Source organism: Vanacampus margaritifer, chromosome 7, assembly GCF_051991255.1.
Source record: "Vanacampus margaritifer isolate UIUO_Vmar chromosome 7, RoL_Vmar_1.0, whole genome shotgun sequence".
In the NCBI taxonomy this organism is placed as follows: Eukaryota; Metazoa; Chordata; class Actinopteri; order Syngnathiformes; family Syngnathidae; genus Vanacampus; species Vanacampus margaritifer.
In genome coordinates, this window is record NC_135438.1 from 5,162,259 (window position 1) to 5,178,266 (window position 16,008).

A 16,008-nucleotide genomic window follows, 5' to 3' on the forward strand; every position below is an offset into this window, starting at 1 on the left:
AACCCGATTTTCAAAAGGTGCATGCAGCTACGGCTGACCTTTCTTATCGTGTTGCTGCGAGTGACAAGAGAGGAGGTCCCCTCGGGAAGAGTCGGCCCCAGACTGGCCGGCTTCTTATCTGATGTTTGGGCCACGCCGCATCATAGTGCAGCACTTTATGATGCTGTAATTACCTACGCCAAGTGCCAACATCGCCAGGTGAGAAAGTGTTGTTTTTTCATCTATAATCGTTGCTGCTATGTGAAAAAGATTTATGTCAATTTTTTTTTTGCCAATATTTTTTATCTTTTTGTTTTTGGGATGTCTGCATTCAGTTCCATCCCAAAAACGAAAAAAATGGGAGTTTTTTTGTTTGTTTTTTTAAATGGACATAAGTCTTTTTCACATAGCGGCCAGCTGCTATGTGAAAAAGATTTATGTCAATTTTTTTTGCCAATATTTTTTAGATTTTTGTTTTTGGGATGTCTGCATTCAGTTCCATCCCAAAAACGAAAAAAAAAAAAATGTTTGTCTTTTTCACATAGCGGCCAGCTGCTATGTGAAAAAGATTTATGTCAATTTTTTTTTGCCAATATTTTTTATCTTTTTGTTTTTGGGATGTCTGCATTCAGTTCCATCCCAAAAACGGAAAAAAAAAAAATGTTTGTCTTTTTCACATAGCGACCAGCTGCTATGTGAAAAACACTTATGTCCATTTTTTTGGGGGGGGGGGGGGGATATTTGCATTCAGTTTCATCCCAAAAACATAAAAATAAAAATGAGGGCAATAGATATGTGTTTTTCACATAGCAGCAATGATTTGTTGGTTGGGACCAAAAAAATAAGTTATTTCATTCATTAAATAAAACAATTTCAAAAAAATAATACTGTAATATCAATCGTACGTTTAATCAGTTAGCAAATTTTTATTCTGCTAAATATCAGAATCGGCAGCAGCCACAAACAAATACATATGGGTTGAGACCTAATTTTCTAATTTAATAATAGAACTGTAAAAAAAATCCTTCCATCCATCCATCTTCTTGTAAAAAATCTATGTAAAATATAGTTACCCAGATATCCGAAATGTGCTGGATAGTATTTTATATTGGAATGTTTAGAATTGGTCAAGAATTGTGGGGAAAAAGTAGTTAGAAAGGTTAAAAAATTCTGAATTAATTTAGGAATTTGGTATTGGAAAATGTGGAAGATTGAAAAGTGTGAATCTTTGAAATCATGGACATTTTGGTAATGTAAAATCCTGAATGAGGAAGAATACATGAACACTTAACTGGTTTGAATCTGTTGAGAAATGTGGAAGAATACACTTATTCCAACCTAAATACTGTACATGTTTGTTTTTTACATTCAGAAACTTGTTAATCATACTTCACTTTGTCCCGTTTGATCTAAACTTAGATTTGCGCTGCACGAACCTCCCGCAGAGCAGCGCTGCTTTCCTGCTCTTTGTGCGTGCGTTAGTCGCTCGTCAAAGCGTTGCGACCGCCGCGCGTTTTATGAACGCCCACACCTCTGCACCGCAACGCACCACTGCCGGCGTCCTAATACGCGTTAAATCCTCTACAAAAGGCATCCGCTTTTATCACACGTGGCCCCGGATCAACATGTCCGCCGTTCGTCTTCACGCTGCGTCTGATACGCGGCAGGCTGTTCTTTTTTCCGCTAAAGGGATGCCATGTAACTGTGGTGGTGGCTAGCAGTGATATTTGCCGCTCTTCGAAAAGAAAAGGGCTGAAATAATGAGGATTTGCAATGTTTTTGGTCTCCACATTGAGACATCAACAAAAACTACCTTAACACGAGTCAATAGTATTTATTTGTTAGCCTAAATAATATGCTAGTGCAAACGTGATGAATGCACACGAGCACTTTACGCAAATTTTAATACCATAAGTGCATAAGAGAAGTGTAGGATTTTGAGACGGCATTACCGTATTTTGACAGAGCACTGAATTAAAATGTTGACTGCTACGTTAGCTTCGGGTTAGCCGCCATCCGGATTGTCAGTTGTAATCCAAATATTTTCTTGTTTGCATTTTCTTTTCATGTTTAACACTGGATGATGATATATTAATCCCGTTGACTCGGCCATGTTTTCTTTTTATTTCATCAAGCTGAATTGCACTGAAAATATAAAAGGCTGTTTTGGTATTCAAGCTCACAGTTGTGATTTTTCCTTTCAGATTTTTCACCTTAACAGCTTTGTATGCGTCACCTTTCTTTCTCCACTTTCATTCCCACAGCGTCCCTGTGGATTATGGGACCTGCCGAGTGTGTTAGCACAGATGCCGCTGTATGTTAAGTTGTGCGTGTGTGTGTTTGTGTGCCTCTGTCTTTGCTACATTGTTGGGCCCATAACACGCGTGTTTTTCTAGGTTTAGCTACCATTGTGGGGACCGACTTGAAATTGGGACATTTTGGTGGTCACCACAAGTTCAGATCTCTTTTAGAGGGTCAAGACTTGGTTTAAGAGTTTAGGTTGAGGTTAGGGAAAGGGGTAGGCAATCATTTTTGATAGTTGGGGTAGGAAATGCATCAAGTCAATGAGATGTCCCCACGACGATACAAAGACAAACGTGTGTGTGTGTGTGTGTGTTTTCTCTTTTACCGAATTCGCACATTATTTTTCTCGTTCACTTGCTTCACCTTTTAGAGTCAATAGAGCGCATAATCACTTTCTGGCCACCAAAGTCAAAACAACACATGACTTTGTTGAACATTTGTACTTTGAGTTGTACAGGTTATCTTGGTCTGGGTTTTTGTTTTGTTTTTAACCACAAAAACGTGAAATTTCTATCCACTATTGTCTGTTGCTTCTTCTAAATCTTGAAGAACTAAAGTGTTGGCTCTGTATTTTCATTGACTACGTTAACATGCAGGCAATAAACTTTTTAAGGCCATCTAAACATGCGCAAAACCCCGAATATGCTCTTATAAAAGTAATTCAGGGCTTTTATTCGGGTTTTTAAAAACCCGAATAAAAGCCCTGGATTACTTTCATAACCGGAATTCTTGCTCATAAAAACGCATTCGGAATATCTCGATCGATCCGGGCAATGTTTTTCACGTTGTGCATGCTCCCTATTTTCTTCTTCGTCTTCTTTTTCTTCTTCTTCGCTTATTTTATTCACAAGGAATCTTGGTCTTTATCTGGGGTGTCAAATTTACGTTACCTGATTAGGCCCGCTAAAGGGTTTAATGTGGCCGGCCACAATCAAAGCATATACATTTGTAACTTCGCAAGCAATTCTCAGATGAGAAATGCAACTTGAACACAGAATTGACAAGGATTAACGTCCTTTTAACTTCATTAACGCCAGCACACAATGCATTCTGTGAACAATATACAAGTATATGCAAAATAGGTAGATATAACACGCCTGGGACTCATATGGGCAAAGTGTTGCCGCGTCCCATTTGCATTTGTGTTATTTTTGGGGACAATATGTTTACAGTTGCGCCCTGCAATTTAGGGCTGGCCCGCAAATAGCGAAAATTTGCGTATAATTGACGGCAATAAAAAAAAAAAATTAAAAAAAAATGTATATACTATTTTTTAACAGATCCGGCCCAATTGGTAATATATTTTCCTCCATGTGGCCCCTGAGCTAATATGAGTTTGACACCCCTGGTCTATGTAGTCACGACTTGTATGCGCAGCTCCTTTCCACTTGCTAAAGTGTGACAATCAGTGGATCTTATCTTATCTTACCTTAAAGGAGCCTCTCTTGAATACATTGATTTCTTCACTGCACATTATTTTGTGTCTCTGCGGCGAAAACGCCACAGCTTATATACACGTGCAGTCCGTGCGTCTGCCGTGCAACCCAGCGGAAATACTCAAGCCGTTGTCAACAAACATGACGCTTGCAGTGAAGAACCACAAAGAAACCAACATTTTTATTTAGTGTAGTGAGTGACATAAATATGTCTTTTATTGAACGTATAGTAAGTTAAATGCGGGAATGACGTTATTTACGTAATTACGTTGTCTGCGCGTTGCGGTCCGAACGGGTTATTCTAATCGAGCACAAATGAGCATGTGAACGGGAGTAACTCCCAGGGATGTGATTTTTCCGCTAATTCGCGGAATTCCGCTTTTTTTATCTCCCCCTTTTTTTTTTTTTTTTTAGTAGTTCATTGTGTATGCACATGACTCCGACAGATAACATCTTCTGCTATAACAAAGACATTTGTGGTATGCTCTAATATGAGTTACTTTTCATTTGGTCATGATACAATTATTTGTTCATGAAATTTGAACTCTTCAACATTATTTATGTGTTAACTTAGTAATCACATTAGTTAGATATGATGATATTCTCAGTGATAGTTTTTAAAAGCAAAGGCAGTCCAATGTTTTTGAATGTGACTGATTTTGAGTTGACTAAAACTGCCATTTTATATGGGATAGTTCAATATACATTGAAAATTTATGCTGTTGTTTTGTCTATTTCTTTGTCATGTGAGTGCATTGAAAGTACTTAAAAACACGGAAAACCCATGAGCTCCGGGGGGCTTTGCCCCCCTTGTCCCCCCACCAAGGCACTGCCCTGGACCTATCTGGGTGCCAGCGGCCCCCAGACCCCCGGCTAAATTTTCAGATAATTTCACTTTGGTCAAATCACATCCCTGAACTCCGCCACGCATGTAAACTTGTTACTTTGTTTGTTTCAGAAACCGTAAATTCTTAACCTGAATATTGACTGCATGTAAACGTAATCATTGTGGTGCCACTTAAGAATACAGCTAGCACCTTTTGTAATTCCTAGTTTACCGCTGCACCCTCTAGCCACATCTCCCTTATACCCAAACTGTTGTCTCAAAAACACCTTCCAGTTCAGGTGAATCAATAGTCTATTTGTAAGTATGGCAGAGCGGTTGTTCCTAGATTAATGGGATTAGCTGTGTGTGAGTGTATGCTAATGAGCGAGCAACTCAATAAAAGGAACAGAAACTCGTCTGATCGCAGACTTTGTTGCAATCTTATCCTTTCTCTCCCGTGCACAATAAAAGCAGCAGCACAACAACAAGCCAAATGCAGGCGGACGGTTGTAAAGCACGAGCACATATTAAAACCCTTTATCAAGATGCTCACTCCTCGGAAATGTTAGTCGATAAAAAGCTATTTGCTTGGGTGTTGTGTTGCTTTTTTTATGGAGTCAAAACACGTGGCGGTAGTAGGTTTTTTTTCCGGCAACAAGCTCAACAATAGTCGCTTTGCAGGTATGATGAATGAGTCTTTTGTGTGCACCCCTGGAAGACGTTTCCCCGACAGCTCCGAAGTGCTCCAGATGAAAAGTGCCTGTGATGTTCACAAAAACATGTATGTTAGGTTTGCTATAGGCTCCAAATTGTTTTGAATGTTAACAAAAAACATGTACAAAGAACATTGAAGTATACACATTTTTGAATTTTTGTTTAGCTCTTTGACTGCCAACCGTTTTCAGAAAAGGGATGCCGTGGGTGCCAGCCGATTTAAGCATTTTTGACTGATCTTTCAAGGTCCACAGAAAATTATGTGTTTGGACTATGGAAACACACATACTACCAAATGAAAGATTGGACTCTCATCTTTCATCAGAAAAAAAAGTTTGTTTCTACCTTATTCCGTTTTTCAGTAATCAACAATAGATAATGGTTAGTTTCACCTCTGTTTTGAAAAAAACGTCTTTGGCACTCCTCCATAGGATTTTACTAAACGTTATTTAACGTTTTTGGCAGTCAAAGAGTTAAGGAAACACACTTGGTTGGAGATTAAGTGGCCTTTGAAGTTGACGAAAACAGCAGAATGCTCACATCTCAAAGCCATCACTTCAGGAAACAAAAATGTGCCTTTTGAGCTGTTAAGAACATTGCATCATCAAACTGACCAATCAACATCCACCCATTTTTATTTGAATTTTCAAGAAATGTGAAAATAAAAATGCTAGAAATTCATAAAAGGGACCAAAATTCGCAAACAAAAAAAGTTTTTACGCTGGATTTTGAAGCGTGTTGAAAAAAGGAAAATGAGAATTTTGGCTATGGAAACAGGTTTTTGCAAATAAACGCCGACAAGACCAGATACACGTTGACTGGATGTTACGTCACACAACATGTGTTGTGTGTATAAATCAATTTGATGTTTTCAAAAAGACGCACGGGAGAGTTGTTGACGCATTGAAATTGTTTTTATGACCATGGTGTCTGATTTTGACTCCCCTTCATATTTGCCAGCCATCGCACTCGACCCATAGCGCGCTAATACTTACCTCCCGCATTTCAGTTAGCTCGTTAGCGACGGTGTCAGGTCCTTGCGCTGCTGGCTTCCTTTTTTGGGAGCAATTACAGCTCCAAAAGCATCTGTTCAACACGGATCATATCAGCCTGTCTTTTGTTGTGTGTATAAATAATTGGGAGGCCTCCGTGGCTCATTAGCGGCAACGTTTACCCTCCCTGCTCACTACACTTGAAAGTCACTCCTCTCTCCGAATGTGACACGCGTCCCATTTTCATTTGTTGCATCGCTAGCTCCGTTTAACCCCTCGTAGCCTTTAAGTGTTGAGGATGTGAGTCAGTGAAGGTCGCCGTCCATCGTCTCATTGGATTGCCATTGATCGGCACTTAGCTCATCGCTCCGGTCCGAGGCTAGACTGTAATTGTGGCGTTAACATCGGGAAACATCACGCGTTTAATTCGCGAGAGCCACTGAAACGGCGTGCTTGGCCACTTTGTGTCTTGGATTGATTCCAAGTGTCTTGATGGATCATTGTAAAGGCCGCTCAGCTGTACTTGCTTAAGTTACTGAAGGGAATCATTATTTTGCTTTTTTTTGGTTTGACTTTTGCACAATGTGCTACTAAATCCTTAGGAATTTTTAGTTGTAAGTTGGTTCATGCTAAATCTTATGTGCGTGTTGTGTTTGATTATATTGTTGACTTTATTAACTTGCCATTTTCACTGAAGCAACCCCCTTCGCTCCCGGCAGTTTTACTGTATTTTGACCGATTTTGCAAGGCCAACAGAATATTGTGTTATATTGCTATAAAAACATTGAACCTACCAAAAGAAAGATTAGTCTCTTCTTTTATTGGAAAAAAAAGTATATTTGTATCTGTTTCTGTTTTGCAGCAATTAGCAATCATTATTCACAAATCTATTTTAAACAGTGGGGAAAATTGTTTTGTTTTTTTGCAACATGGCCCTGGTTGATCTCTTATATTCTGCTGACACCTGCTGGCTGTTTTTGTAATAACTACCATTGCCTCAAGCGTTCTCTTCATTTCAGAGGCTGCATCAAAGCCTTCTGTATGTTCTAACTTAAAAATAAAACGTTAAAAAAATGTATACATATTTCTTTGGGACCATGGTAATATTTAAAATAGAACGTATTTATACATTTATGGGAGCAAATGAGAATCCTACTAATTGTATTTTAGCCCGTTTTTCCCTTTAAAAATTTTTTTAATGTAAAATGATGGAAAAGAAAGAACTGTTTACAAGAATAACAATAAGAAAGTTAAAATATCTTTACAAATATCACGTTAAAGAAAAACAAGAAATGCAAAACATAGACCATGACCGTTTTTCTATGGTCAACATGAGCACCCTGTTGATTTGGCTTTGGTCTGACCCTCAGTCACCCTTTTATTAGCAAAGCGCTTCATTACTGCTGAGTCATATACGTCATGCCGAAAACTGGCATGCCGCATTCCGACGAGTCCCGCATCTGTCCTTAGTGAAAGCCATCCGTGGCTATATTTAGCCCACGCACGCAGCGTTATATGGGTCAAGAATCGCATGGTACACCCCTCCAGTGTTAGACTGCATTGCTCCAGCATTCCCGTCTGTGCTGCATCCCGGCAAGCTGTTTATTTTCCTCCGACACTCCCTTTCCTCGGGCGTCATTTGTAGTCAAGGACTCTTTCAACGTTCTCCTCAGATAGCTTAACCCAGGTTGTGAACAGCTGATGTTGTTTTGCTCTTCATTTCCGTGTCTTGTCCTTTCGTGCACTTCCCCCTCCAGAGCTTGAAAGCCGCAGAATCCTTTCGTGATCTACCCGTTCGGGGGTCACAGGGAATGCTAGAGCCTGTCGTGGCTAACTGAAGGGGAACGATGACTGGTCGTCGGTCAATCACGGGGCATAAATGGAGAAGCAATTCACATTCATAGGAATGTTATGTCACTCTGATTTAGGCATTAACTCTTTGACTGCCAAAAACGTTAAATAACGTTTAGTAAAATCCTATGGAGGAGTGCCAAAGACGTTAAAAGACGTTTTTTTTTTTTTTTTTCAAAACAAGAGGTGAAACTAACCATTTTCTATTGTTGATTACTGAAAAACGGAATAAGGTAGAAACAAACTTTTTTTTCTGATGAAAGATGAGAGTCCAATCTTTCATTTGGTAGTATGTGTGTTTCCATAGTCCAAACACATAATTTTCTGTGGACCTTGAAAGATCAGTCAAAAATGCTTAAATCGGCTGGCACCCACGGCATCCCTTTTCTGAAAACGGTTGGCAGTCAAAGAGTTAATGATCAGGTTTACAATTGTTCGACCTTGGCTCATTACAATTCCGACAATCTCTGACATTCTCTCAATCTTCCATTCATTTCTACTCTTTTGTAAAAGTGAAAATTAATTATGCAACATTTTTATAAGCTGATATTTAACAATATAACTAATAAATCAGACTGAGCACTTGCATGAAAAATGAGAAAGAAAGTTCTAATCAAAGGCCCAACAAAAGGATATGTCAAAGCTGTTTTGATAAGAAGCAAAAAAAAATGTTGATATTGAAAAGTCAATTTGTGATTAAAAAAAGAAAACAGCAAATTGTTGGCTGATTTCTGAACTTTTTAAACTGCTGTAGTAAGTTGGAACAATACATATACACACACAGTAAATTCTGTAGAGTAAATTTGACTCTATTTAGGCTGGGACCAAATAAACTTAGTTTTAGAGTAGGCTAATATTCATACTTGGAAGAGAGTATAATAAAGAGTTTCACTCAAGGGTTGAGGAACAAATGATATTGTATAAAAAAAAAAAAAATCAATTCTTTATTTTGCTCTCTTCCAAGTGTAAATGTTACTCTAAAACTGAGTCTATTTGGTCCCACTCTAAATAGAGTCAAATGCACAGAATTTCCTGTGCATTTTTAAAAAGTCATGCTACCTGGGCTCGCTGCACCGCTACTCGTTCTACTGTCAGAAACAGCTACTATTTCTAGTACTTGGTTGACATAAAGCAATGCTTATCATTTATTGGTCGAGCAGACTAGAAATGCTAATGTTAGCTTATACCCGTTGCTGCGCTTAAAAGTCTTCACTTTACTGCAGAGCTCCATTTTCCATGAAATTTGCCCAACTGGGCCCCAAATCGCAAGTGGGTATCCTTGATATCCTACCTATTTGTGCATATGCCTCATAATGCCGAGCATTGCATCAAAGTTTCATGATCATTTCAAAGATTCACCGTGAAAAAGAAGCCTGGCGAGTTCGGGGGAGAAAATAGCTTCAACGCCACAAAACAAATTTGGGTGTTCATGCATATCATAACAAGATGGATGAAAACATTTCAAGGGCCTTGCCTGCAATTGAACAGGAAGTCGGCCATTTTGGGCTGTACTTTGACAAAGTGCTATTAAGGAATTCACCCAACAGTGCCCCAATCATAAGCAGGGATCGCCACAGTTTGATGATCATTTCCAGGATTCACCATGACAAAGTGTGAGCGATGGCTCTTTCATCGCTGCTCGCGCCCTTAACACTGTTACACTGAAGACGTTTCCCTGATAAATATTTGTCCGCCAGCAGTGGCAACATCCCGGAGTCATCCATCTGAACAGCATTGTAGCTGTCGTTTTCACAAAGGTGTGTAATGAAGTGCTGTCATAAAACAGATTGGGGACTAAATAGATGTTTGGGGGGAAAAAAAAAAAGTCGCCCAGAAGGGAGCAGACAAAGTGGACATTTATTCCAACCTTTACACTTACTATATTCCCCCAGGAAGGGCGTGCCACCGCAGTCTGCGAGGAAATTAATGCGTCTACACCTCTTTTTATAACTTTCTTTTACAATGTCGCATTAAAGCAGCGCTAAATCAAATCATGTTGGCCAACTGGAACGATTTAATTTCCGCGCCACCAGGTGTTGACTTGATTTTTGGCTCGGACTCAAATCCAAGCCTGTGGAGGTTGCATTAGACGATTGAGATGTCTTGGGGAAAAAAATCGGGTGAGGGAGGGAGCAGCTGGAAGGTGGGGAGTGTCGCCTCGCCTCCCCCAGGTTTGCTATCATAGAATGGGACACATGTTAATCTCGCTTCCCTAGGTGATGTGCATGACGGCGTTTGTTCAAAGTCAGGGTGACTTTTGGCGACTCAAGTTTTGTGAGGGCCAGGGAAATGATGAGGGAGTGTGAGGAGGGGGAATGGAAGAGCAAACATTGTGACAGGTGTCTGGCGAGGGACACTGATTGGATTTATAAAGCAGGCAACATTATTCTGTCTGCTTTTTTTTTTTTGTTTGGCAGGGGCGGGGGGTGAGGGTAGGATGGCCATGACACGATGGCCCAGCAGAGGCTTCTGGGGTCCTCAGACTTGAAACGAAAACATAAACAATAACATATGTTGCCGTAAAAATCTATGATAATTCTCAGATGGACCTAATTTATAGGTTTTTGTCTTCTCCTTCAAAGGAACTGTCTGTGTTTAAGTAAGCATCAAATACAATTATTATTATTATTGCCCTAAAACCAAAGTACAAGGTTTTGTAAAAATTAGGGGTGTCAGGCGATTACTTTTTTTTTTTTAATTAATCGCATGACTTCAATAGTCAACTCCCGATTAATTTCAAATTTTATATCACTTCTAAATGTACAATAAAATATTTTTAAGTTTTCATACTCTTGTTAAAAAAAATGTTAAACTAATAGAAATATGGCTGCATCTTTTAGTCATTGATACAGTAATTTCAGAATAATTTATAAAATTAAAAAGGTGTACTGTACTGTAAAAAAACAAGTGTGACATTAATTTGTGTTGAAGTCATTTTTCTGCCACTAGATGGCATGATTTCATGTGTAAGACATTGGTGACAGCTCACTGCATTTTTCTTTTCATATTAAGAGCTATCTAATCTTTAACATAAAATAACTAATGCATTATTATTAAATCTATTACTGCTAAATTTTTGACGTGTACGTGTCTGCTGCTTTTTTTTTTTCAACAACAATTTAAGATTACTTCCCCTCCACTTTCTGTGTATTGAATGTTTAGCAGTGTTTTTGGACTGAAAAATTCTGATTTTGTAAAGCCTATTCTACATACTCATACACTGTATCTATAACCTAAAATAGACTTTTTTTTTGTTAAAGCCTCACTGCTCCCTCACCATCTGAATTTCCAAACCACCTCTGAAGTCTGTCTCCTCATCATCTTGTCTGTTCTTGTCCCGCGGGTGCAATCCGATTTTCCCTCTGGCCAGCCAAGATGGATGACCTCTGAGAGCATCTCTAATTTGACTCCATCGCCATCCTTTTCCTTTTCTTGTCTCCCGTCACCACCCTCCTCTTGTCCTCCCCTCACATACCCGTGCACTTGTCTTGCCTGATCAGCGGCTGGCACCCGATATTTCCTGCGGCTTGAGCGCAACCGAGCGCATTAACAATGCTCCCTGTTGCCCGTGTAACACCTGGGGATCATTTTTCTTGATTCCGCAGCATCGGACTTTGCACCAATACCATAGACTTTCTATCAGCGACTTAATCGAATAGGAAGGGGGAGCGTCGCGGTTTGAAATCTGTGGTATCAATTTGGTGTCCGTCAGAGCGCGTCGCCGGGGTTATTAGACGGCCATTTGGAGCGTTATATGAAGCGCACCCTGCCTGGGCCCCATTAGTTTTTCTATACAGAGGCATAAGCAGCATGCCAACTCTTCAGAGTCGTAATTAATAATCTCAACACTCCTTGGCAAAGGTATCAGAACACGAGGATCATGTTACACCGAGTGGGAAGATTTCCTTTCAAAATAATTTCAAAATGTTTTTTAAATAATAATTTAAAAAAAGTATGTATTTTCAAGTAATGTGTATAATTTTTAAAATCAAATAGTTGCTTAGTGTTTAAAATACAATTTATTCCTTCTAAATTAGTCTGAACAATTGTAAAATATTTTTTAAATTGTTTTTAAAAAAATTATATTTTATTAATAATCTTTTAAATTAGAATTGTAATTAATTTTAATAAAAGTAAAATCATTTCAATAATGCAGTCACTTTTTTGAAACATGAATACTTTAGTAATTATTTGATGTTCTGTTAAAAATGCACTAAGAATAATTTAAATAACCTGTTTAAAATATATTTTCTTTTTTATATATTTATAAATAAGTCCAATGAATAAATAAGTACACAGACATTGTATTGTGATATGATGTTAGTCATTGGTTGATTGGTCGTGATGTCCGTGTGTGTGTTTTAGTCTTAACCTCAGTAACACGTTTTGGTCACAGAAAACCAAAATCATCCAAGCACGCCTGTATGGTTCCCGACCTTTTCCCACAAAGTTGGAAGCATAGAATTCAGATTCAGGGGCAACCAAGTGTTACTGAGTTTTGCCATTATTAGACTTCTGTCCATAATGTTCACCGCAAGGCCCTCTCTTTATTTATTTATTTATTTATCAAACAATCACACTCACTCACTCACTCTCCTCGTCTGTCCCGCTCAGGTCATCTGATGGTGGGTGCGCATCCGGAACAGTGGTGGTGAGTCGACTGAAGATGGGTGAGATGGAAGAAGCGGAGCATATCACCACTGAAGCACCGTCCCAGAAGGTAAGCAGAAAACAAAGGAGCAGGGATTCCCAAAATGTGATGAGGGTACCCTTGGGGGTGCTAGAATGCTTTCAAAGGGCTGCGTGAAATTGAAAGTATGATGACGGTAGTGCTGAAACAATTCATTCTATTAAAATGAACTCTGCCTTGAAGTGTTGAAGTGATCGTTATTTTCACTTCTTTACTTATAGAAGGTATGTTTGTTGGACTTGTCGTAATTATTATTTTAAAAAAATCATATCAAACCGTTTTTGGGAGTGAAGTACAAAGTATTAAAAAAACGTATTTATACGTTTTTGTGGTTTGAATGAGTTAACCAAATAAAAATGTTTGTTTGTTTTTCAAATACTCATTCAAACCCAAAAACGTATAAATACGTTTTGGGGAGTGAAGTACAAAGTATTTAAAATATATATATATATATATATACATATATATATATATATATATATATATATATATATATATATATATATATATATATATATATATATATATATATATTAAAAAAACGTATTTATACGTTTTTGGGTTTGAATGAGTTAACCAAGCAAACGTGTTTTTTTCCCAAATACTCGATTATTCGAAATAATTTTCTGTAGGAAATTCAAATACCCCCCCAAAAATTGCTAGCTGCATACCTACTGCGAGCCTAAATCCAACCCTTTTTTTTTCTATAACAATTTTGTCTAACTTTGATTGATGAGGGCGCATGGTTTGAAAAGTGTTTGCAATGCTGATGATCGGGGAAATAGGACCTCGTAATACGGCTCAAATCCACCAATGGGATTAGAGGACTTCCAGTGTGGCCTAATGGGGATTTGCAGTGAGTGTGTGCGCACTAATCTCCTACAAAGCACTCCGCTCCCCTCGAAAGCGACCATCACGGGAGTAACAGGACCTTTTCCCCTCATTCCCAATGGGATGCCGACACACCAAGAATGACATCGTATGTACTCTTCATGATTGCCCGCACATGCTCAGTAGAGCCCCCCTTTTTTTTCCCCCCTCAATGAATTTGTGTGTATTACAGCGAGGAGTTTTCAACTGTTTGAGGGAACGTTGTGGCTTTTTTTTTTTTTTTTGCACCACACCGCCTGCTTTGTGAGGGTTTTGTGTGTATGCGTGTGTAAACACATGCAGCGCCGTCTTATATAATTGGCCGAGGGCTTCGCACATGGCTGAGTAACTTTGGGTTGTGCCCACTCGCGTGGCTGGTGAAGGGAGGTTCCCTGCCAGGCTCCGCAGTGTCACTGACAATCTGCCCATGTCTCCATGATGAATCTGTCGCTCTCCGTGTGTGTGTGTGTGTGTGTGTGTGTGTGTGTGTGTGTGTGTGTGTGTGCGTGTTGTCATTGCACCCGTCTTCTGTGTGTGTTGCAGAAGACAAAAGGGAGGGAGATGATAAAAACTGAAAATGAGTGTGTGTGTGATCTTTGTGTTTCTGCTGTAAAAGACGGGAGGGACAAAAAATTGTGCGTGTGTGCGTGGGCTTGTGCATATGTGTGTTGTCACTCCTCATTTCTTCTTGTATTCGATTTGTAACAAAAGATGAAGGGAAGGACATGTCAAGAACTGGTTAAGTGTAGTCTGTGCATGTATGCCTGTACTCTCAGCTTTTCGGCAAAATAACCCATTAGAGTAATGTAGAGGGCGATAGAGGCTGCGTCCTGCTGTGAATAGAGGAACGCCACAAATATTTGACATTCCTTCCATTTTTTCTATACTATTTTGAATCTTAAAAACACCGCAAACATCATCTCAAAATACCATTTCAAACTCATCTTACTATATAACGCTTAATAATAAATGACTCACAGATAATTAGATTTCAAAAAAGTATGTTTCCAGTTACCAACACCCAGTCTAACCCGCCTCTGCCTCGCCTTTGCCGCACTCCGCACAAGATTTACGCTGCTGACAAAAACAGAGCCCAAATTCTTTATCCTCTGAAGAAAAAAAAAAGACAAATATTGCTGCATCTTATTGAGCCACTTAGTTGGTAAACTCGTTGCGTCTCAGCTGCGTCTTGACTGCGTGCTCCGGACACGTCAATATTATGGACAAAACTCACCGGCTGCGCACAGCTGCGGTCCGGCAGCTCTGTCGCCGACAACTTCCCGCCGTGTCTCGCGTGATCGCGCTCGAGAATGTGGCATTAAAAACTACGACAAACACGCAAAAGTTTGTGCTCAACAAAGAAGCAAAAAGAGAAGTGTACTTCCTTTGATTGAGCGCACCGTCCTCTCCCACAGCTTCTACCATGACGTCCCTTGCAGCATCAATTTTTAGGTTGGCCAAATAAAAAAGGATGTGCCGTGTCATATGTAATCCACCTCCATTATAAATCTCTCGTCGTCCATGTTCGCTGCAGTGAATTACGCTTGAAGCATTATGACGTTTTGCTGACATGATTGGGAAATAGAATCTGGCGAATATTTTATTCTGAAAAGTAACCGGAATTTTATTTGAAACTGCGTCGGTCTTCCTTTCCCACTTAATGTGCTAGTTTGCCATTTGTCGGATGCGTCGTCCGGCAAAAATAGAAAATCTGTCTATCCGTGCGGCGGGCTCCGGCATGACGCAGCTGGTCCGCAGTCGATCCTCAGCGCACACGCATGCGGTGTAGTCCCGGGGTTAGACTGACCCCTGGTGGACAAGGTGTGTACACTTCCAATTTTTCATTTTCTTCTAGAAGGAGCACAATTTTAATGGACATTAATGACATCATGATACACTTCTTGACATTCTATTGATTTACAGGTTTTTGTAATGTACAATGTTGAATAAGTGCTATTCCTCATATGAAAACATTGTACGATAAAAGTGGTTTCCAGCACCGATTTACTTCTTGGACAACAGTTACTGTATGGTATAGCTTTCCTGACCTTTTAGACAGATCTTATGGCATCTTTTTGCATTTCAGAAAGAGCACAAAAAATGCGAGTAGGTGAGTTTTTCAGCAGTGACTGTGGATAGACTCCACAAAAGTTGTTTATTGGGGTGAATATTTACTGCCAATATACTATTTTGAAAAATGTCGGCTCTAGGTTCATTTTGCCCGTTCTTGGTTGTCCTACAAAAAAGAATATTCCTCAAAATTTGGTGTGATCAAATTTGAACTGCATTGTACTAGACAAATATACAGGTATGTGTGTGTGTGTGTGTGTGTGTGTGATTTTACAC

General features: G+C 39.3%; 1 protein-coding gene across 9 annotated transcripts in view; it reads left to right on the forward strand.

The window, feature by feature from the left end:
• Positions 1-16,008, forward strand: part of inpp4b (inositol polyphosphate-4-phosphatase type II B) — a 144,188-nt gene that overhangs the window by 82,038 nt on the left and 46,142 nt on the right. For all 9 annotated transcript variants that reach the window (XM_077571764.1, XM_077571763.1, XM_077571762.1 and 6 more), the window contains one exon: positions 12,717-12,822. In XM_077571764.1, the coding sequence (XP_077427890.1) occupies positions 12,717-12,822 (106 nt within the window). The remainder of the gene's footprint in view (positions 1-12,716; positions 12,823-16,008) is intronic.